The sequence below is a fragment of the Rhineura floridana genome, chromosome 7 (assembly GCF_030035675.1).
Source record: "Rhineura floridana isolate rRhiFlo1 chromosome 7, rRhiFlo1.hap2, whole genome shotgun sequence".
Classification (NCBI taxonomy): domain Eukaryota; kingdom Metazoa; phylum Chordata; class Lepidosauria; order Squamata; family Rhineuridae; genus Rhineura; species Rhineura floridana.
In genome coordinates, this window is record NC_084486.1 from 129,263,294 (window position 1) to 129,285,288 (window position 21,995).

The following is a 21,995-nucleotide window of genomic DNA, read 5'->3' on the forward strand; positions in this document are numbered from 1 at the left end:
TTTCTTTGTAACACATATGGTTCAAACAGAATAACATACAAGGCCTTCGTTCCTTGCTAAACTCATGAGTATGGATTCTAGTCAAAATATTTCACACACAATTCCTTCTTTCCCTTTCATAATATTGAGAATTTAGCCTTCATGTCAAAATGGGGAACAGATTTCGAGGAACGTTAGAGTCAGTATTGTTAATAGGAACTTTTAACAAATGACATTTCCCTCCTATTATGGGAAGAAATGTTATCACATTACAAATGTATTTGCTCAGTTTGCTTGTCTAATCTGTCTTTCACTTCATAGAAGTGGCTTCACAATAAAACATGTCATTTCACTTACCCCAAGAGGCGCAGCATCCCGGGTAAAAATGGGCCATGTTTTCCAGTTAAAATCATGTCGGTACTGCCTACGGACATGTTCTCCAACACCATAAACATTCCAGCTGGGCACTCTGATGGAAAGCTGCAGGAACTGGTCAGCATACACAAGCGGTCCTATGCTGGTGTTGAATCTGTTTGACGAGGACAATATGTTATGATAGCTCTATGTATATGAAATTATTGCAGAATTGTTTTTAAATGTTTTGTATTACCTTTACATATGGAACTCCCCTTAATTGTGTTTACACTTGTCTTCTCTTGTGGTTGTAACTATTTAATTTGTTTTACAATGGCATATTTTACTGTAACCTGCCCTGGGACCTTGTGTTAATGGTAAGAAATCAAATAAATAAATAAAATCGTAGAAGTCTTTTTAACAGTAGATCTATGTAAATCATATTAAGGGTCTTGACATCTATTCATCTCTAAAACAAAGAAAAGAACAATGTTTGCGTAAGATGCTACAGAGACTGTCAAGCTCAGGACTCCAGCAAGGACTCTTGCAACACTTCACTTCCTGCACCACAAGCACTCTGGTTCTTCAAAAAGTTGGGAAGAAAAAAAACCTTTTCTGTTTTTTCTGATGTGGCAACATTCCGATTTGGAGGTCATTTTTACTTGCAAATTAATGAAATGTGAGAGGGTAACATCCCACATGAACCAGATCATTTATACACTTTGAAATGGCTTCACACAATCGAACCCTTATACTCTCCTCTCTTCTCATCTGCAGCAAAGATGGCAGGGAGTAAAATAGGATAGGACACATGTGAAGAATAGACCTTGCGGAATGTGATATAGATGCCATATAGATCTAACTCTCTCTATATATATATATGTTTGGGTGGGGAACCTGTAGTCCTCCAAATGTTGCTTACAACATTTCCCATCATCTCTGAGGTGTGGTCATGCTTACTGGAGCTGCAGTCCAAAAATATCTGGAGGGCTGCAGATTTCCCATCCTGATATAGCTATTTCTTGCTTTTGTTCCATGGTTCTCTCTAGTCCAACATGTTTTGCAGGTTTTTGAAACAATACAAAACCTGCCTAACCTATTTACCAACAGAGAAACAAGATTATATACCCGCAAGCAGCTATTCTTGTTTCAAACCACTTTCAAATCTCTCATACACATTGAACAAAAAAAATACTCTTAAAAAAGGATAGTGTTACAGTTGCTAGAATGTCACAAGCGATACTAACTGGAAGAAATCTCTCAAACACTAACCTACTGTTATTTAATTCCTCATGGGGAAAATACCATGGTACATTTTCAACTATAACTATTGTTCTCTTGAATCCTCAGCTGGACTGTGTAATCTGTTTCCTGTATTTGTTAGCTATACAAAGCATATGTCTTGAACTTGCCTCCAAAATGCAGAGGCTGTTTTAGCATCATCACTCTGAATTCCACAGCTCTTTAGGCTGGGGTTATTTTAACTGTAACAGGCTATGCTGAAGCCAGGCCCAAAGCTAGCAAAGATAACTAATTAATCATATTTTGTTTGTCACTGGAATGGTGACCTCAAAAAGGAATAGCTTTGCTTCAGCTCTTTTTATTTTTGTGCTTATAAAATTGGTTATCAAGAAAAGTTTTTTTCTCTTTCTCCATTACTAGTCCCCACACTGAGACATCAGTTGTACAGAGAATGCATTGTGACAGCAATTCAATCTGCAATATTTGTGCCTAGGGAAATGATTCCCCCCCAAGTGACACAATCAAATTGCTAGGCATGCTGTGGTTGTGCGAGTATCATGAGGACCTATTGGCCAGTGTTACTGCCATCACTTGTCAAATATTTACTTTCCCCATAAATATTAATAAAATGTGCTGCGGGGAGGGGGATGACAATGTGATGGCTTCAGTTCCCCCTGGGAAAGAGGCACATGTTACCAAATTCTTCCAAGCTACACAGGAAGTGGATTAGACTGTGAAAGACCAAACCAAATTGTGTTTGTATTTTGACAAATTTGTAGGGCAGTACAATACCTCAGAGAGGAGGTCAGGTCTCCTGCTCCCCTGGTGTCCAATTTCCCTGATTTTTAAAGTTTGATAGAAATATCTGTTGGCTAAAGGTATGTTCTTAAACCGCAAGGTTTTTTGCCTATTAGTGAATTTCCCTGCTTTTTAGTCTGGGAGGTAAGAAATGGGATCCTGTACAAGTTTGCTGAGAATGGATTGATCATTTGCATGCTTATTGAGTTCAGTGGGATTTACTCCCCTGCAATCAAGCTTGAAAATGAAATGGAATGCCTTCAAGTCGATTCCAACTTATGGCAACCCTATGAATAGGGTTTCCATGGTAAGTGGTATTCAGAGGGGGTTTACCATGAGGCTGAGAGGCAGTAACTGGCCCAAGGTAACCCAGTGAGGTTCATGGCTGTGTGGGGATTTGAACCCTGGTATCCCAGGTTGTAGTCCTAGGATAAGTAAAACTTACCACGGGGGAGGAGGATGGGGAGGGGAAGAAGGAGGGGGAAGGAGGGGATTGTAAGGGGATGGGGAGGGGAAGGGAGGGGTGAAGGAAGGGAGAGGGAAGGGACAAGAGGGAGAGGATAGGAGGGAGGAGGAGGGGAGGGCAGGTTTTATCATTTGCAAGCTTTTTGTTCAGTGGGATTTACCCCCATGCGATCATGCTTAGGATAGGTAAAACTGACCTGGGGGAGGGGAGGGGAGGGGAGGGTTGGGTTGGGTGGAGGAGGAGGGGAGGGGATTGGGTAAGCACTTGGCAGAGGGGAAGACCCTTTCCTTTCCAAAAGGAAAACACTGTGACCAGTATCATTCTTTTTCAGGGTTTCCCTCACCTTTTTATTCTACAGCAGGCACGTGTAGTGTCTCACCCAAATTTAAACCAAAGCTGTTCCTGGCCACATCCACACTAGACAGTTATTTCACTTTAGACGGTCATGGCTTCTCCCAAAGAATCCTGGGAAGTGTAGTTACTGAAAGGTGCTGAGAGTTGCTAAGAGATGCCCTGTTCCCCTCACAGACGTCAGTCAGAGCAGCTGACTGTTAAACCACTCTGGCCACTGGAGCTTTGTCAGGGGAATAGAAGTCTCCTTTCAGCACCCTTCATGAACTACAGTTCCCAGGATTCTCTGGGGAAAGCCATGACTGTCTCACGTGAAATCAAGGTCTGGTGTGGGTGTGGCCCCCTGATTAAGCAAGACCAGCTGCTGGGAGTCTGCCTTTTAGACACTGACAGTTGGTTTTTACTGACCATGCCTGACATTATCATGGAGTTCAAACTAAAATTTCTTAAATTAATTAAAAATCAGCCAGGAATTTTTTTTTTAACTTTTAAACTGCAGAAGATGAAGGTATGGGCCAAGGTCAGTAATAGGATTACAGGTACTCTGTGAACATGGCTAATTTTTAATTAATTGCAACAGACTATGAGAACTGTGACAGAACTCTGACAAAAAAAATCCGAAAGGGATCTTGTTTTTTCCCCTCTCTTTTTACACTTTGACTCTCGGTTCTCTCTGACTATTTTGTGTATCTCCATGACAATTTAGAGGGTTGTTAAACAAGCATTTCTGAGTTCAGGAGTATAAGTTTTGTAAGGTTTTGTTTTGAAATGAGCTTATGGGAAGGATCAGAATGGCATGGGGGGTATTTTCATTTTTTAACATTGCAGAATGTGAAAAATCCATCCTGACTACAGTAGACAGCTACTCTTGTAGATGTATAATTTATTTATCTAACTAGATGTATATACCACTTGATCATAAAAAAACCTTTAAGTGGATGTTGCTGAACTACAACTCCCATCATCCCTGGCCATTGGCCATGCTTGCTAAGGCTGATGGGAGGTGCAGTTCAATAACATCTGAAGGGCCCAAGGTTTCCCACTCCTGTCTTAAATGCTGCTGCTGCTGGTGGTTTCAAACTATTGAGCTATTCTTATGAACAGGCCTATTTTTAAAAATATAATGTCTGATGATATCTGACAGACTATAAACAAGCATAAAGTATGAATAATAAATAAGCTTCCCTGAAAGAAAGCTTACCCAGTAATTTTGATTGTCACCTAAAATGTGCAACCACAGTGGATTGCTGGACTTGCTATAGGGTACACTCACAATTCAAGCAGAACAATGGCAAATGCACTGTATGTATAGAATATAGATCCTAGAATGCATCTCCAGCCTAGAATGCTTCCCAGAACCCTCTGCAACAAGCTGCCACCTCATGGCTAATATGTAGGGCTTCCACAACATATATGTCAATGTGGAAAATCTATAATTTATCTATAAAGTTGAGAACCACTGCCGTAATGTATTGTTGTCTGTTATAATATTTTAACTTTAGGGGTTAGGGGGAGGAAATGCTTGAACAAATAAATTGACTGCAATGTTATCTGTACTAAAAAAAATGACTTACAGGACGTTGTTAGTACTACTCCTGATCACCTGGATGCTAAAAGGATTCTCTGTGATTTCAATTCTATAGTTCATATTGTTTGCTTTAGGTCCATCAAAGGGTTTAACATTCTCATGGGGAACTTCATATCTTTTATTAGCAGGATCTGTAATCTATAACAAATGAAACAATTAAAAACAAAGTTTATAGGGAACCCAAAATTAACTTCTACTCATTGAATACCATCTTTCCCTCATCACAGTGTATTATGAATCAATAGTATACATGCTACATGTTTAATGAACATAATTAATTGTGTTAGATTGCTGTACAATTAAACACGGTATTCATTAGCCAACTGTCTGCAGCTGTAATTAATGAACACATGCAAATTTTCTGATATACTGATCATTCTTCGGGCTCATTCATTAAAACACATTTTTATCAATTTCATCCTTATATCATAAACTGTAAATGGGAATAATAGTTTCCCCCCCCTGACCAACACGTTTTCATTAAGCAATCTTTAAAAGGTATCTTTTAACTTTTCTGATAAAATCAAACAAAATCTGAGATTTTCATTCTCCATATCCTCTACCCTAAACCTTTGCAATGATGACTGTCAATCAAGAAGCTAAAAAATGGCACATGCAAGACCTGACCTGCCAATATTTGGGGGGGGCAAGGGGGCACTGCTTCACTTGGTGCCCTGACTCTGGACTTTCCTTTTTAAAAAAGAAAATAACTCTCTAACCTTTGAAGAACAAGAGGCATAAAGCAAAATGTGCAAGCCTCAATCTAACCAACCACTTTGTGAGAAATGAGCCCACTTCCACCTTTCAGCATGAGGAGGTTTTACCTGAGCCATACATTAGATTGGGGGGCATTGTTCAGTTAAAGGGATTATTCCTTAGATAAATCTTCAATTTGGAACCTTCCTTATTATTCACTAACTAGGCAATACCTGTCTTCCTGGGGTCTGGAAGCCAGTTCTGGTCATCCTGTAGTTTGGGGTCATTGCTAGGGTTTATCTCAGTGGTCACCACAGCTAAGCTTCTGTACCCTGATCCATTAATATGAACCAAATAATAAAAAACCTGAAATGTGCACCCCTTTAGAAGACTGGCTTAGGGGGTTCAGGGCAGGCTGTATCACACATAGCTCTGTACTCTAACAAAAAGTAGCTAGGGGGCTCAGGGGGAATGGCTAGGAAGGCTGCTACAGGGGCCTACACATGCACCCTAGCATCTGCTCTCTCAGAGCCACTCAGCTCTTGCCTTCTATCAGTAGACTAAAACATACGCCCCTTCTGTTAGCCAGTTAATTTTACAGAGCAGAGGCGATTTGTTTCCTAGGCCTTTGCTTTACTTCTTTTGCAGGAGGTTGCCTGGCCTCCAAGAGGTCTTCTGTATCTTTAAAAGTTGTGCAGGGGGGAGGGAGAATTCCACTTTGTGTTTTTTCCCGTTACAGAGTTGCAAGAACACCTGCACTTGGCTGACTTTCTCTTCTCCTAAAGATACAGGATCAGTCTCAGGCCATGGACCTGGCAACCCTAATACATATTTACCTTGGGAAAGAGGAAGCTGCCTTATACCAAGTCAGACCATTGGTCCATCTAACCTAGTATTTTTGACACTGACTGGCAGAGGATCTCCGAGGTTTCAGACAGGGAACATTCCAGTCCTACCTGGAGATGATGCTGGGAAGCGAACCTGGGACTTTTTGCATACCAACCAGATGCTCTACAATCGAGCCTTAGCCCTGGGAGTAAGCTTTACTGAAAATAGCTAGGCAGGTTTAGGATGGCACTGTAAGGCACCTCAGCTACTCACTAATAGGGATGTTCAGCTAATCACTGCTGACTTTTATCACCACCACAAAATCCCTTAGCATTCTGCGATCTGGATAAGATTTACCTCCAATTCCAAATAACTGTGTTTTGTATTGATATCCGATTTTAACTACCACATGCCAAATCTGGCAAACTTGATAGGATGTGGTTTTCAGTGATAGCTTTTGATGTGGAAATTTGGAAATTATTGGGGGCATTTTACACTGACTGCATGAACCAACGTGCCTGCTGCATTCTGATATAAATCTGACAGGTCCTGTTGAAGCATATATTCATGTAAAATGATCTGCAACATGTCTTAAAGTGGGTCATTCAAACAATGATTTTTAAGAGCTACAGAAGCATGATGCTCAGGAGGGCCCAGAGGTGTGAAATCAGCCACCATCTGCTCATGCTCACTTGCATTAATGTGCAGAATATTCTGCTTTAGTATGGTGTGGTTGCGGACTTGGTTATGTAGAATCTAGTTTAGATTAAATTATAGACATAACTTCCTGTAATTTGTGCTTCCATTAGTTTATTAATAAAAAGGCAATCTAATTTGAAGGATTCCCCCAACCAATGTTCCTTCAAAAAGTTTCCTTTACAAAATCTTAAATTGTTTTAAATTGTGTTTTAAATTGTTTTTAAACGATGTGTTTTTAAATTTGTATATTTGTTTTTAATGTTTTTAGTTATTGTAAACTGCCCAGAGAGCTTTGGCTATGGGGCAGTGTATAAATACAATAAATAAATGAATAAATCTAGAAGAAGTATTGAAGCCACACTATATGCTGTATGGAGGTCTTGTTGTTTTGTTGTTCTGTTTTTATAGTAGGATATAGTTGTTTTTGTTTTAACACTGTTGTAAGTCACTTGGACAGCTGATATAGCACAGTGGGGAGAAGAGCCTGGCTGAGAGTCCAGGGTCTGTGAGTTCAAATCCCCGCTCGTGTCTCCTGGGTGCAAAGGGCCAGCTAAAGATCACCCCACAGTGAGTGGCTCAAGGGTTACGCGCCCTGCCACCTGTGCAGCTGTGGGCAAGCTTCATAGTCCCAAGGAGCCCAGATGCCCCCCAGCTGGCAGTTGTGGACAAGGAAGGGGCTGGCTTGTGCAGCTGTGGCAACCTGAGCAGGCCTTAGCCAGCTGGGGAGGACTAGCCTCAGAGGGAGGCAATGGTAAACCCCCTCTGAATGCTGCTTACCATGAAAACCCAATTCGTAGGGTAGCCATAAGTCGGGATTGACTTGAAGGCAGTCCATTTCCGAGTCACTTGGAGACCTTTGGGGAATGAGCAACTAATAAATCTAAGAATAAGAAGGAGGAGGAGGAGGAGGAAGATGATAGCAGAGTTGGGGAACCTCTGGCCTATGGCCCTAATTAGACCTCCATATTCCACAAGACAATTTTGGCCAAGCCATGCCCTCATGCCATGCACCTGCCATTTCTACTCCTACTACTCCTACTACTACCCGCCGTTCACCAGCAAGTCCTGTGGCAGGTTACAACAATTTAAAATTTAAAGTTATAAACAGGTGTCAGGTGTGGGGCAGGTAAAGATGGGGCTGGGCCAAAGTGAGCTTGTATAAACTGACACTCAGGACTCGCAAAGCCCTGTCACTTAGGAGCCCCTTCCCATCTGCTAAGAAATTCCTGCACCCTACATAGTTTTTGAGGCATGTTCTATGGTGCGTGTCAGTTCACCTGGAACAGGCTTAGGCTTATTGCTGTTGCTCTGGATGAAGCTGTTGCTTTGCCTGAACACACACACAATGGCTGCACACTGCAGGGAAATATTAGTAGTCTTGTGTGAGATGTCTTTCAGGGAAGCTTGGATACTATTCAGGAATTTGATATGCACTGTCACCAGTAAACTGACAACACACAATTCTACATCTCTTTTACATTTAATGCTGATGAGGGACTGGAAGGGCTGAATCTATGGTACATGATGAGCTGGAAAAGGACCAATAAGCTGAAACCTAATCTACAAGATGTAGATACTGATGGTGAATAGTTTGCCTGGGTCTAGAAAAGATTTTTGTCCTGTTCTGGATGTGGCTGCACTACCCCTTAAGGATCTGGCTCACAGTCAGTAGGTGCTGACAGTTTCCTGAACAGAGATAGTTTGGCTACAGTTACTGATACTCTGATAACCTCCAGTCTTAATTATTGCAGCACATTCTCCCTAGGCTTTATTTATTTAAAATATGTACATAAAGTTATTTCTGAGTGCAGGTTTTCATCTAAAAAGATTCTACTTTTTAAAATATTTTCCATTGTCAGCTGAATGTTAAATTAAATTAAATTAAAGCTAAAATGAAGGTATGATTCCAGGAAGCAACCAGCTGAAGACCATTGCTTTAATAAACAATCTAACCTTGAAGTGGAAGCGGTTTGCTGTCTGATATTCAGCAGTGAGGACAAGTTTTCCAATATCATTTCCAAACAATGATGGTGCAGGCAGTCTTGTCAGTGTGGCTTCAAATCCTAAACAAGAAAAAAAAAGTGATCAACATAGGAGCGTTGCTTGCTTCCAATGCTGCATAAAATATATGTAGCACAGAGGTCAACAACTAGCAGCTCTTGGGCCACATCAGCCTCGGGATCCCTACCCAGAGGCAAAAGAGGGAAATGAGAAGAAAGAGAAGGTGAGATAACAGATTTGCTGGTAGACCGTTTGGGCACTACCATTGTCTTCTCCAAGTGACCATGTAGCAGAACTAGGTCACTGTTGTGGCACATTTAAGTGCATAGCATATGTTACAAATCTGTTGCTGTTTTCCTGCATTATAACCATGTGAGATAAGTTTGGTGGAGAGCAAATTTCCATGGCAAGACCAGCCAATGCATTTCTGGGCCAAGTGAGATTTTCAGCTTCAGTCTATAGTGTGCATATAGGAACACGGGAATTTGTCTTATACTGAGTCAGACCCATTGATCCATCTGGCTCAGTATTGCCTATGCTGACTAGTTGTTGCTCTCTGGGGTTTCAGACAGGGGATTGAACCTGGGACCTTCTGCGTGCAAGGCAGATGCTCTGCCACTGAGCTATGGCCCTTCCCTATTCTGATCTCTCAAGGTGATCCACCAAGTTATGCTGACCTCCATACTATTCAAAGAAAGAGTATGCTTATTATGTTTAAGGATAGCCTTCATCTGCTTACCTGTATTTGTGTCTCTCTGGCCTCCATCAACTTGGTACCCATGGCTTTTGGAAAAGTAGCACCAGGGTATGTTTGTTTCATTCTGAGGATCCCAGCAGCAGCCACGGAGTGTGCATAGGGCCTGCATCATCAATAAGAAAAGTGACATTTAGGAGCAACAATACTCTCCAAATTCTTTTCTGGACAATAACATGTGTTTCACAGGATCCTCAGGACTTATTCATGTCATCACTTTGTATATGCTGAGCTCAGCCACAGCTGCCTATTTCAGTAGATTTGCAATCTGGGCATGCTGGACTCCTCTTGTAAATGGTCCCATCATGTTTGCAGATTAGCAGCTCTTAGGTTCAAACTTTCTAAGGGCACTTTGGAGACTCAGTTTCCCCCAGTGAAACAGAATGCAGAACAGACCTCCCTTTACACCCACCCAGTAAAGTAGCAGAGTAGCAGTTAAGCGGGGAAGAGTAAGGCCCACATAATCAACCTCACGCAGATAGCTGAAAGCAGGAGCGGAAGTCCTGGTGGTGTGGTGTCATGGAGCCACCCTCCTGAATGTGGTTTCACTGCTGCTTACTTGGATGGTTGGGGGGGGTGAGACAGACACCAGTAGGAGCTCCACCAGTGCACCTGTGCAGCCCTGACCTCACCGCCACCTTGCTCAACCCCTGTACTTTCCAAGTATGCTGCACCAACACTACTGTCAGGAGAGTGGCTCCACAGCACTGCCCCACCATGTTCCCAAATGGCATGACCCAAGACCTTTTCTTTGTTCCTCAGAACCTTTATATAACCTTTTGTGCACATATGAAGAGCTTGGGATCCAATTACCTGAACAAGCACCTTTCCCCATATGGTCCTACCCAGACCGTGACAGCAGCTGGGGCGACCATCATGGCAATATTATCACTGAATGAAATCAGAGGTTCTAGAACCTGTTAGAGGGCCTTCTCTGCGATGGCACTCCACTTGTGGAATGCCCTCGCTCATGAGGTTAGGCTGTCACCAATGCTGCTTATCTTTTTGAGCCAGCTGAAGACCTTTCTTTTCCACCAAGCATTATTATACTGATATGGCATGCATGGTGACAGATGAGAGATACATTTTGATTGTTTTAAATGGTGTGCTTAAGGGTTATTTTAAATTATAATTTAAATTGTTATCCACCATGAGATCATTGATAATGAAGGATGGGATATAAATTCTATAAATAAATAAGTAAAAATATATTTGCGATTCAGCCTCAGTGATTGGATACAGCATTATCACTGTCATCCATCCATCTGGTTCCCACAAGCCATGGACACCAAACTTGCAAGATAACACTGGACCAAAAGAAAGATTTCACCAAATGTGATAAAGTCCACAACAAATCAAATAATTTAATAACTTCCTAACACATCTGTATACATTTTTACATGATTTCTTAAGTACGACCAGACAACTTGCAACAAAAAACTGATAGGCACATATATTTTGTTCTGTATGAACTTCAAAAGATCAAGGATAACTTCAAAAAAGGTGTGTTATAGACATTACACTTGGTCATTTGATGTTTTCATCAAAAGGTGGCATTATTAAATGGTCTTTTCTGCAAGTCTGGAACTACCCATCAAAGGTAAGAAATCCATTCAATGGCATAATGAATGGGTTGCAAATAGTAAGGAAAGCCCCCACTCATTCATGGTTAGTAGCATGACTATGTTCGTTAAACTATGCAACATTAAATCATTACAAAGATGTGTTTGTTGGGTGTGTTTTTTATCTCCTCCCTACTCTAAGCAAAACTGACACAGAAAGCACACAATCTTTTACCCCAAAAGAATGATCAGGTGCACAATACTGTGCCTTTTACTTGGAACTCCAATAGGAGTTACTCCCAGGTATAAAGCCCAAGATAATCATGAATATGGATTGACTGCAGAATATTTTGCAACATAAAATAGTGATGGGTAAAATTCTAATGTTGGCGTGTGGGTTTCAGAATTTACAGATTTCCCCCCACTCTTCTAAACCATTGCTGATTCCAGAATCTGGTCCAATCCAAAATGCATCCATAATTGTACCAGGCTGTGTTGCACCATTTCCTGGATCTCCCTAATTCATGCAAATTACTAAAACAGAAAGGGGAGGCTCTAGGGTATACCATACCAGAGAAAGAAGCCCTGGATTCCACAGTGCTGTTTTATTGCATCATTCAGGGATGCAAGAGACAAAAGGAACCACTCCTGTGGTTCTCAGCATTCTTGAGATATTCAGGAAATTATTTTGATTGCGCTGGATTAATTCTGAAGCAGATTTGGGCTGGTTCACAGTGGAAGTGAAATGAGTCAACACTTCAGAAAAGTCAGGTTTAAGTCCTATTATGCAGACTCAATAGTTATGCAAATACCTCTGCTCATCTTCCATAACAAGAACCAATTCTAAACTTTCTGACATTCACCTTTTATGTAACCAAGATACACACGCACACTATTTAGTAAACGAGTTCAAACACATTTATCTCATTCTGCAGTCATTTTTGGGCCAACAACAAAAAAGATAACAATAGCATTCTCCAGGATGAAAAGTTCACTCATTCATTTCTGTTACATTCATTCAGTGACGACCCCTCTTCCCAGACCTATTCATAAAAGAGGACTTCAACGTGTTCAGACAATTGCCATATCAAACAAGAATCAACTGCAAACCAAACTTTGGATGTTATCCCATAATCTCTGTGATTCATCTTACGGTATATTGCAAATTAATGACCTTATATAGAAGTTCTTAATCACTAGCACTGCTATTGGAAGTCGCTGATTCAAAGGGTTGCCATAAGTCATAATTGACTTGAAGGCACATAACAACAACAACAACAATCACAAGTACACATTTACCTTCCCTGAAAGGCTGATTCCTTATCACAAGGAAATGTCCATTAAATATTAGGTAAATATTTTGAAGAAGAAAAAAGTCTGGCATAGTGGTTAGAGTGTTGGACTACAACCTGGGTGACCAGGGTTCAAATCCCCAGACAGCCATGAAGCTCACTGGGTGACCTTGGGCCAGTCACTGCCTCTCAGTCTCAGAGGAAGGCAATGGTAAACCCCCTCTGAATACTACTTACCATGAAAACCCTATTCATAGGGTCAGGCCCTCCCTTAGCATGTGCGGGGCCCGGGGCAAAATCATAGTTTGGGGCCGCCCACATTTGCTCTGGGTCACCATCTTGGTCTTGGCCGAGTCGCCGTAGGTGCTCAGGCACCAGTCCCGGAACTGCCGGCCCAGCTCGCTGTCCCTGGGGCGGCTACCGCTCACTGACTGCAGCAGGAGTGGTGGTGGCGGCGGCAGCTTCAGCATGGCAGGTGGGTGGACAGACAAGCGAACCCCTGTCCCAGGCGGAAAGAGAGCAAGCGAGCACTGCGCCCTGCCTGGCGTGGCGAAGGCGAGCAGGCAGGGAGGGAGGAGCCGGCTGGTGAGCAGATTGCCAAGTGCAGGGCCCCCCCAAAGCTTGCAGCCTGGGGCAACTGTCCCGCTTCCCGGTGCCTAGGGTCAGCTCTGCATAGGGTCGCCATAAGTCGGAATTCACTTGAAGGCAGTTCATTTTTCCATTTTCATTTTGAAGAAAAAATGTTTGAGTATACTTTTGAAGCTCTTGAATTCCCCTCCCTCTCCTGCATGAACCAGCGAACTGCATAGCTTTTGTATGCCCCCATTTCAATTGTATTCATCACACACATGCTGCAACAACATTTTATAAAGTATGCTCTTTGATTTTTTTATGCAAAAAATACTAGTATGTAAGAAATCCCTAAATTTTTGCACCTGTTCACAACTATTGTTTTCCCTAGTCTATTGTCCAACTGTTGTAGTAGTAGTAGTAGTAGTAGTAGTAGTAGTAGTATTTGAAAGGGTTTCTTCCTTGCATCATCCCAGTCAATCAGGAATCACATAGTTAACACAATGATATTACAGTGCTTTCTGTGCAATAAGGTGGGGGCCGCCATTGCCTGCAGGTACCATGGTGCCTGTAAATAGGGTTGCCAGGTCAGAAGCATCCCAAACCCTGAGATTTTGCGGGTGGGTGATGTCATAGGGGCATGCCTGAGTGATGTCACAGGGGCGGGCCTGAGTGATGTCATGCGGCAGGCCTGAGTGATGTTATTACATCTTATTTTCTAGTGGTCCTTGGAATCTCCATAGTTTGCCTTTCTTTTTTTCCTAGAAACCAGGATGCATCTTTCCTGTGCTGGGTTTGCCTGAGATCAGGTACTCCCTAGAAGTTGTTTTCTGCAAATACTACTACACAATAAGCATTGATGAATGTTAAAGTCAAATGTGAAAACTTTGCAAAGAGGCTTAGGCATGTTTCCTGCTTTGCAGGAGCTAAAGACCAGGGACTCATTAAGAATTCACTGTAAATTTGACTTACTGTACAGTGGTATACATGCCTTCTCAGAAGTAAGTTGCTTTGTGTTTAATGGGGCTTACTTCCAGGAAAGTGGGTATAGGATGGCAGCCTGGGCTTTAATTTAGGGTCAGCTTTGGGGAAAAGCAGGGTTCTTTTGTCTGCATGGCAGGCAGAAATTCAACAGGTCAAGCCTTTTCTAGTATGGAAATACAATTATGGAAAAGTTTCACTGTGCTTACTCTCTAATTTTTTTGTCATGCTACACATCCTATGGCAGCCATTTTGCGTTATGTCATGCCCTCATGGCGGTCATCTTTTGACTGCCACCCCAGCACTCTAAAAATTTGAAACGTGCTCTGCTCCAGAAAGGTTGGTGACCCCTGCAATAAGGTTTCACTATGTAACAAATTCATTGAGAGCAACACATCTCTTTCTTTGCCCTCTCTTTGGACAAGAAGACAAAGAAAAGTGAGGGTTTCCTGTCAAGACAGTAACTGTTAGTTAGTAGTTGTATTGCCCAACACAACTTTCAACCTAGTCTACAAGTAATCACATTAATTATTATTATTATTATTATTTGCCCTTCAGCCAGAGGTCCCAGAGAGGGTTAAAACAAGTTTATGACTATTCCTGTGCTCCATGCACTTACAACCTCATGTTTGCAGTCCTGTAATGTAGTCTATGTGGGGCTACCACTGGGGTTGGTCCAGAAGCTGTACCTAGGTGTCTATGTGGATCAGTCTGTCATCAACAGGTACCACCGTTGTTGAAGGCATTGCACTGGCTGCCAATATGCTACCTGGACAAATTTAAGGTTTTGCTGTTAGTATGTAAGGGACTATACATCTTGGGGTCCTCTACCTGGAAATAGGACAAGTACCTACCATTTTGGTTTTTTCTTTTCACCCAGGGCTTCCAAGATTAGTTTGTCTGTATTTTTTTCTCCACTGCTATAATACTGATTGCCTGAATATTGTTTTTATATTGCTTTTATGCTGTTACATTGTTCTTGTGCTCTTTTCTCTTCCTTGATGCTGTCTTGTAATAAACAGTTTTAAAAGGTTACAAATAATAAAGGCTATCCACAGTTTGGGATTCAGATGTAATGGGTAAACCATGGTTAATTTAAAAAACGGATGCAAAAGACTCCAGTCTTTTTGTTATTATTGTGACATTCAACACAGCCACAACGTATTTACTTTTTGCCTTTATTTCTTTTCCCTTGAAGACATTATTTACAGTTCTAAATGAGTGGACCAGAATATCGGCCTTCCGCTTATAAAGTCCCTGCAAGGGTGCTGTATTGTTATGTCACATTCCTGTGACAGCACTCATGGGGCCCTGGTAGCCTGTTCTACGGTAATGTTATCTCCGGCTGTTTTTCCTCACTTGTAAACATGTACAGTGGGTTGCACATTCACACTTCTCTAACCTGTGCTAAGCTTAATTCACATGGGTCCACTCGATAGGACCTACAATTTAATCACAATGGATTGCATCCAGTGCTAATGTGAGTGGAAGGAAGCCTCCTCCTCCCTACTACAGTCCCCTGATAATGAGGGAGTGGAGAGAACTGAGCTGCCCATGAGTCTTTTCTGAAAATCTGAAAATCTAGCTGACAAGCTTATCTGCACAGATTTCTGTTTTGCTCCTTGATCTTGATGAGTTGTTCCCACCCCCATCCCTGGTTCTGCTAAAAATGAGATCTTCACATATTATATGCATTTATTATACACATTATTTATTTATTTATTTATTTATTTATTTATTTATATCCCACCCTTCCTCCCAGCAGGAGCCCAGGGTGGCATGTATAATATACCTAAGACTTTCTAACATGACCACTACATAAACAGATGCATACACCAATGCATATCATCATCTGAAAATATTTTAGTACATACACACTGACTCTTTAGAAATATAGTACCGGATGGGGCTTGATTCTTTCACATGTATTATAAGCATAATATGCATACTTTTTTGCATATCATTCTGTATATAATTAGTTGGGCTTTTAAAAAAAACACCCTGAAAATGCACAGGTGATTTGGGCATAAGTGAAAGCTCGATGAAAGAGATAGTCTAATGTGGCAATCCTTCATCGGGTCAGAACTGCCAAATTCCAGGTATAATTCCATTAAGAATGGAATTCATCCCTAATAGGAGCATTGCATAAATTGACAAGTGTCTCTACACTGATAATAAAGACAAAGGATAGGACACATGGCCTGTTGTTGTGACTGTACTGGTTCCATAAATTAATACAAAGAGAGGACTTCTCTGATAATGTATCTTTGGGAATCAGTGAGTCCTTACCAAAAATGAAGAGAGAGAACTGAAAGTTACCAATTGCCCATCAGTATTAGAAATAATCAGAGATACTATACTATGATAATCATTGCCCTAGCTAAAAAGATAAGACACTGGAAAAAGGTTGAAGCTCATCTGCTGTTAATTTCACCTATAACCACATAAATTGTTCATGAAGGCAAATATTACTGGGGAGAGGACATTTGCCACTGAGAACTCTTATCAGACCTTAAATAATAACCTTTCAGCAATGTTCACCTACATAAATAAATGATAGTGAGAATTAATTGCTTCCAAGCTTCCCCAACTGAACAGAGGTCAATGCAGATCTTTCAAGTCTAAGAGTTGGTGAAGGACAGCCTGAACTACATAAGCCTGGGCAAACTGAAGTTTGTGCATTTTGTCTGCCTGCATTTCCATATGTGCCGCTAGGATACACAAGCGTTATGATGTAAACCACTTACAGGTCTTCATAATTAAGCGGTATGCAAGTTTTAAAAATAAAAAAGCAGTGGCATGCTCTGATGTCATTAGCAGCTGCATCCAAAGCTAAGTAGTGTTTACATGGGGACAGCCATAATTTTTTCCATACAGTTCCCTCTGTGATAGGGTTGGGGGAGAAATTAGATTCAGTTCACATTTAAATCCAAATTTAGCAAACTTGCACTTCCCAAAACAATATGAAAACTGAAATACAGTCATGCCTTGAATTTCATACTTGTCCAAATTTTGCAATCAAGCAACATTTACAAAAAAAAAATCATATGTTATGGGAACGTGTGCATAAATATATCTATATTAGTGAAAATAACATGCAGATACATTATATTAGGAGAAATTGCTAGCAAAAATGTGTACCTTAGTCCAGTGGTTCCCAACCTGGGGGCCGGGACCCCCAGGGGGGCCACGAAGTAATCCAGAGGGGGCCATGAACAGTAAAGAAATGAATTATTTATTATTTTTTTAAAAAAGTCTTCACTCCTTCTACACTTTCTGCTTTCCACTGCCGCTGCAGATGACACCTCCCCCTTGCTCCAAACAAGAGGGGAGGCCTTTTGCTGAAGCGCCAGAGCATCTTTCAGGCGCACTATCGGCAGGCATCTGCCTATAAAATACATGGCAGATGCCAAAGGAGGCTGAGGGTGGAGCTACCAGGAAGAAGAGGGGATTACTGTCACTGATTCTTGTCTCCTTGCACTGCCGCTACTGGCAACACCCTTGCTTAGAATGAGAGGAGAGGGCTTTTTGTGAAGCAAAAAGAAGCAAGGCTGCACAGAAAGGCTGCTTTCCCCCTTCCTTGCTTGCAACCATCCTGCCTCCCTGGGGGGAGGGGGTCACAAAAAAGTTTCAGTTTATAAAGGGGGTCCCGTGCTCATAAAGGTTGGGAACCACTGCCTTAGTCAAAACTAGGATGGAAGTACAGTGGGTAAGTGGTTCCCAAATCTGGATAATTGGTCAATTGCCTGTTTTGGATTGGGTCATGCTTCCTCTGAAAGAGCAGATTCACAGTCTAGGGGTACTCCCAAATCCATCTTTGTCACTAGAAGCCAAGGTTACCTCAGTGGCTAGATAGCTTCAGCTGGTAAGATAGCTAAGGCCATTTTTGGACAGGGATAGCCTGACCACTGTTGTCCATGCACTGGTAACCCCCAGGCTGGATTACCGTAATGTGCTATATGTGGGGCTGCCCTTGAGGTTAATCCGGAAGCTGCAGCTGGTGCAAAATGCAGTGATGCAACTGCTCGCTGGGGCAGGACATTGCCAACATGTTAATCCATTGCTGAAAAATTGCACAGGCTACCCATTAGCTACTGGGCTAAGTTCAAGGTGCTGGTTTTCTGGTGTACAAAGTCCTATACAACTTGGAACCAGGATACCTGAAAGATTGTCTTACCCTTATACACCCAGTCGATCACTGCGCTCTGCAGGTGAGGGCCTCCTGAAGATAGCATCTCATCAGGAGGCCCATTCCACACAACAAAGGAAGTGGGCCTTTAGTGTTGTAGTATCTGCCCTTTAGAATTCACTCCCCTTAAATATTAGAGAGGTGCCATCTTTGTTGTCTTTTTGGCACCTGCTAAAGACCTTCCTCTTTCAACAAGAGTTTTAAATAGAAACCTTATCTCTGTCTGAAACTGTGTTGGAATTATTTTAAAAAAATTAAAACGTGTTTTAAATTTTTTTAAAAAAATAAAAAAATCTTTTAAAGATGTTTTGTTTCTATTTTTAAAAAAGATGTTTCATTTTTAAGATGTTTTAAATATGTTTTTAGTGTTCTGTTGTTTGTTTGCTGCCCTGGGCTCCTTCTGGAAGGAAGGGCAGGATATAAAGTAATCAAATAAATAAATGATTAAAAATTGCATACAAAAATGTATTTATTAAGATAAATTAATCCTAAAGTACTGAAGAATTTTCATTTTTTTAAAAAATTGAAAATTGCTGAAGAAATGTAAAGAACTGGATTTAAATTGGAAAAATGAGCAATTGAGAGAATCGAAACTGACATCCCTATTCTCAGAGCAACCAAAGTTCATTAAGTCCTATTGCTCCCAGGGGAACCTGCTTTTTTTGCACTGAAAGTACATAGCAGCTACGAATCTCATGCACTTGCAACTCCAGGCTCTGAGTGCCTGGATGCCCTATTTTGAAAAAGTTTGAAAAGAGAAAATATTTGTAGAGGAACAACTGACTGACTGACCATCAGGAAAAACTTCCTAACTTCCACGTGTCAGGTATGCTTTAATTAGGATTCCTGCATTGAGCAGGGTGTTGGACTCAATGGCCTTATAGGCCCCTTCCACCTCTACTACTCTATAATTTTATGAACAGAGACAGTGTGGAAGCCTTGGACAGCCTCATAAGTACTTAAAAAGCCAACATGGAACCTGTGTTCATCATCCGAGACTCTTCTCCATGTGCCCCCACCAAGGGAGGTGTGGAGGACAGCAACATGAGAACGGACCTTGACAGTGGCATCTTCCTGCTTCTGGAATGCTCTCTCCAGAGAGGCATGCCTGGCACCATCATTATTTATGTTAGGCACCAGGCAAAAATGTTTCTTTTCACTCAGGCTTTCAATCCTTTATTGGGAGGGTACTGGGTATACTTGTGGCCTCTTTTTTGCCTATCTTTCAGTAGGGTGGTTTGTATTAGACCTGTCTTTTTGAAATATGTTATGGATGTGCTTAGAGATTTTCACTGTGTTTTGGGTTTTATACATTGTTTTAATGTTTGTATTATTTTGAGAGTCACTTTGGTTCACTTTATGTGAAAAAAGAGACTAATAAATGGAATGCTTTAAAAGAAATGGGGGTACCACAACATCCGATTGTCCTGATTGTCCTGATGCGCAACCTATACACTGGACAAGAGGCTACTGTAAGGACAGAATGTGGAGAAACAGATTGGTTCCCAATCGGAAAGGGTGTGAGACGGGTGTATTTTATCACCCTATTTGTTTAATCTGTACGCAGAACATATCACACGGAAAGCGGGATTGGACCAAGATGAAGGAGGTGTGAAAATTGGAGGGAGAAATATCAATAATTTAAGATATGCAGATGATACCATACTACTAGAAGAAACCAGTAATGATTTGAAACGAATGCTGATGAAAGTTAAAGAGAAAAGCAGGACTACAGCTGAATGTCAAGAAGACTGAAGTAATGACAACAGAAGATTTATGTAACTTTAAAGTTGACAATGAGGACATTGAACTTGTCAAGGATTATCAATACCTCAACACAGTCATTAACCCAAATGGAGACAATAGACAAGAAATCAGAAGAAGGCTAGGATTGGGGAGGGCAGCTATGAGAGAACTAGAAAAGGTCCTCAAATGCAAAGATGTATCACTGAACACCAAAGTCAGGATCATTCAGACCATGGTATTCCCAATCTCTATGTATGGATGTGAAAGTTGGACAGTGAAAAAAGTGGATAAGAGAAAAATAAACTCATTGGAAATGTGGTGTTGGAGGAGAGCTTTGTGCATACATGCGTTGCGAAAAAAGACAAATAATTGGGTGTTAGAACAAATTAAACCAGAACTATTATTAGAAGCTAAAACAATGAAACTGAGGTTATCGTACTTTGGATACATAATGAGAAAACAGGATTCACTAGAAAAGACAATAATGCTGGGAAAAACAGAAGGGAGTAGTAAAAGATGAAGACCAAACAAGAGATGGGCTGATTCCATAAAGGAAGCCACAGACCTGAACTTACAAGATCTGAACAGGTTGGTTCATGACAGATGCTCTTGGAGGTCACTGATTCATAGGGTCACCATAAGTCGTATTCGACTTGAAGGCACATAACAACAACAACAACAACAACAATGATCGCCATATTGGCAAAATGGCTGAACCTCCCCTTCCTTGATCAATGCACAGTCATGCATACCTAATTCAAATTCCTCAATACTCCCTTACTTGCTAACTCTGCATCCTAAGGTGTTATTATCCACAGACTACTAATTATTGATTTCTTACTCCAATCTGATTTATCATCATCATCATTATTATTATTATTATTATTATTATTATTATTTGTACCTTTGTTGCCACTTGATCTGGAATACAGTCTATTCTCTCAGATAGCTGTACAACTGGACAATTTGGGGAATAGTCTGCAAGAAATCAATCGGTTTATTGCATTAGTCAGAGGCCAGAGTAAATATAACAAAAGATAAGAATGTATTAAACAAAAAAGTACAAACAACCATGAATGCATGGATGAGACGCAAACGATGGGTGCTAAAAGCCACAATCTTCTTTTAGCTTTTGTATTAGAGGTTTGCAACAAAAACCTGATTATCTAAGTGGGAATATGTTGAGGCTGGGGTAGCCTTGCTCCTCCTCTCCATTACCTGTTTCTATTCTAGTCACTCATAAGAATGACGAAACTAAGAAGTGTCTAAGTTTTTCCCTTCCTCCCTCCCACCCACCCTGCTTATATTACAAGTGGTATCCTTCTGGACCAACTTGGTGAGATGGGTATCAGAGGCACTGTTTTACAGTGGTTCCGATCCTACCTCCAGGGTTGTTTTCAGAGAATAGCATTAAGTGATTGTCTTTTCGCCCCATGGCAGTTGTGCTGTGGGGTGTCGCAGGGTACCATCCTGTCTTCCATGCTGTTTAACATCATGACAGAGCAGGTCCATAGTCTGGGGGTGCTCCTTGACTCATATTTGTTGCTAGAAGCCCAGGTGACCTCAGTGGCTAGCAGTGCCTTTTACCAGCTTCAGCTGGTAAGATAGCTGAGGCCGTTTCTGGACCGGGATACCCTGACCACTGTTATCCATGCACTGGTAACATCCAGGCTGGATTACTGTAATGTGCTGTATGTTGGGCTGCCCTTAAGGTTTTTCTGGAAGCTGCAGATGGTGTGAAATGCAGCAGTGAGACTGTTCACTGGGGCACGGTATTGCCAACATGTCACCCCACTGCTGAAAGAATTGAACTGGCTACCTATTAGCTACCAGGCCACTAGGTAGATATGTAGGTAGGTAGTCAGATAAGTAGATGATATACTAGTTTGGGCACTGTGT

At 41.4% G+C, this 21,995-nt stretch overlaps 1 protein-coding gene across 1 annotated transcript in view; it reads right to left on the reverse strand.

Moving 5' to 3' along the window:
- The window catches only part of SI (sucrase-isomaltase), a 169,651-nt gene that overhangs the window by 146,251 nt on the left and 1,405 nt on the right, over positions 1–21,995 (reverse strand). Inside the window, exons 2-6 of the mRNA XM_061637223.1 lie at positions 21,001–21,074; positions 9,742–9,862; positions 8,955–9,064; positions 4,765–4,916; positions 337–508 (exon numbers count right to left, since the gene is read on the reverse strand). Of these exons, the coding sequence (XP_061493207.1) occupies positions 337–508; positions 4,765–4,916; positions 8,955–9,064; positions 9,742–9,862; positions 21,001–21,074 (629 nt within the window). The remainder of the gene's footprint in view (positions 1–336; positions 509–4,764; positions 4,917–8,954; positions 9,065–9,741; positions 9,863–21,000; positions 21,075–21,995) is intronic.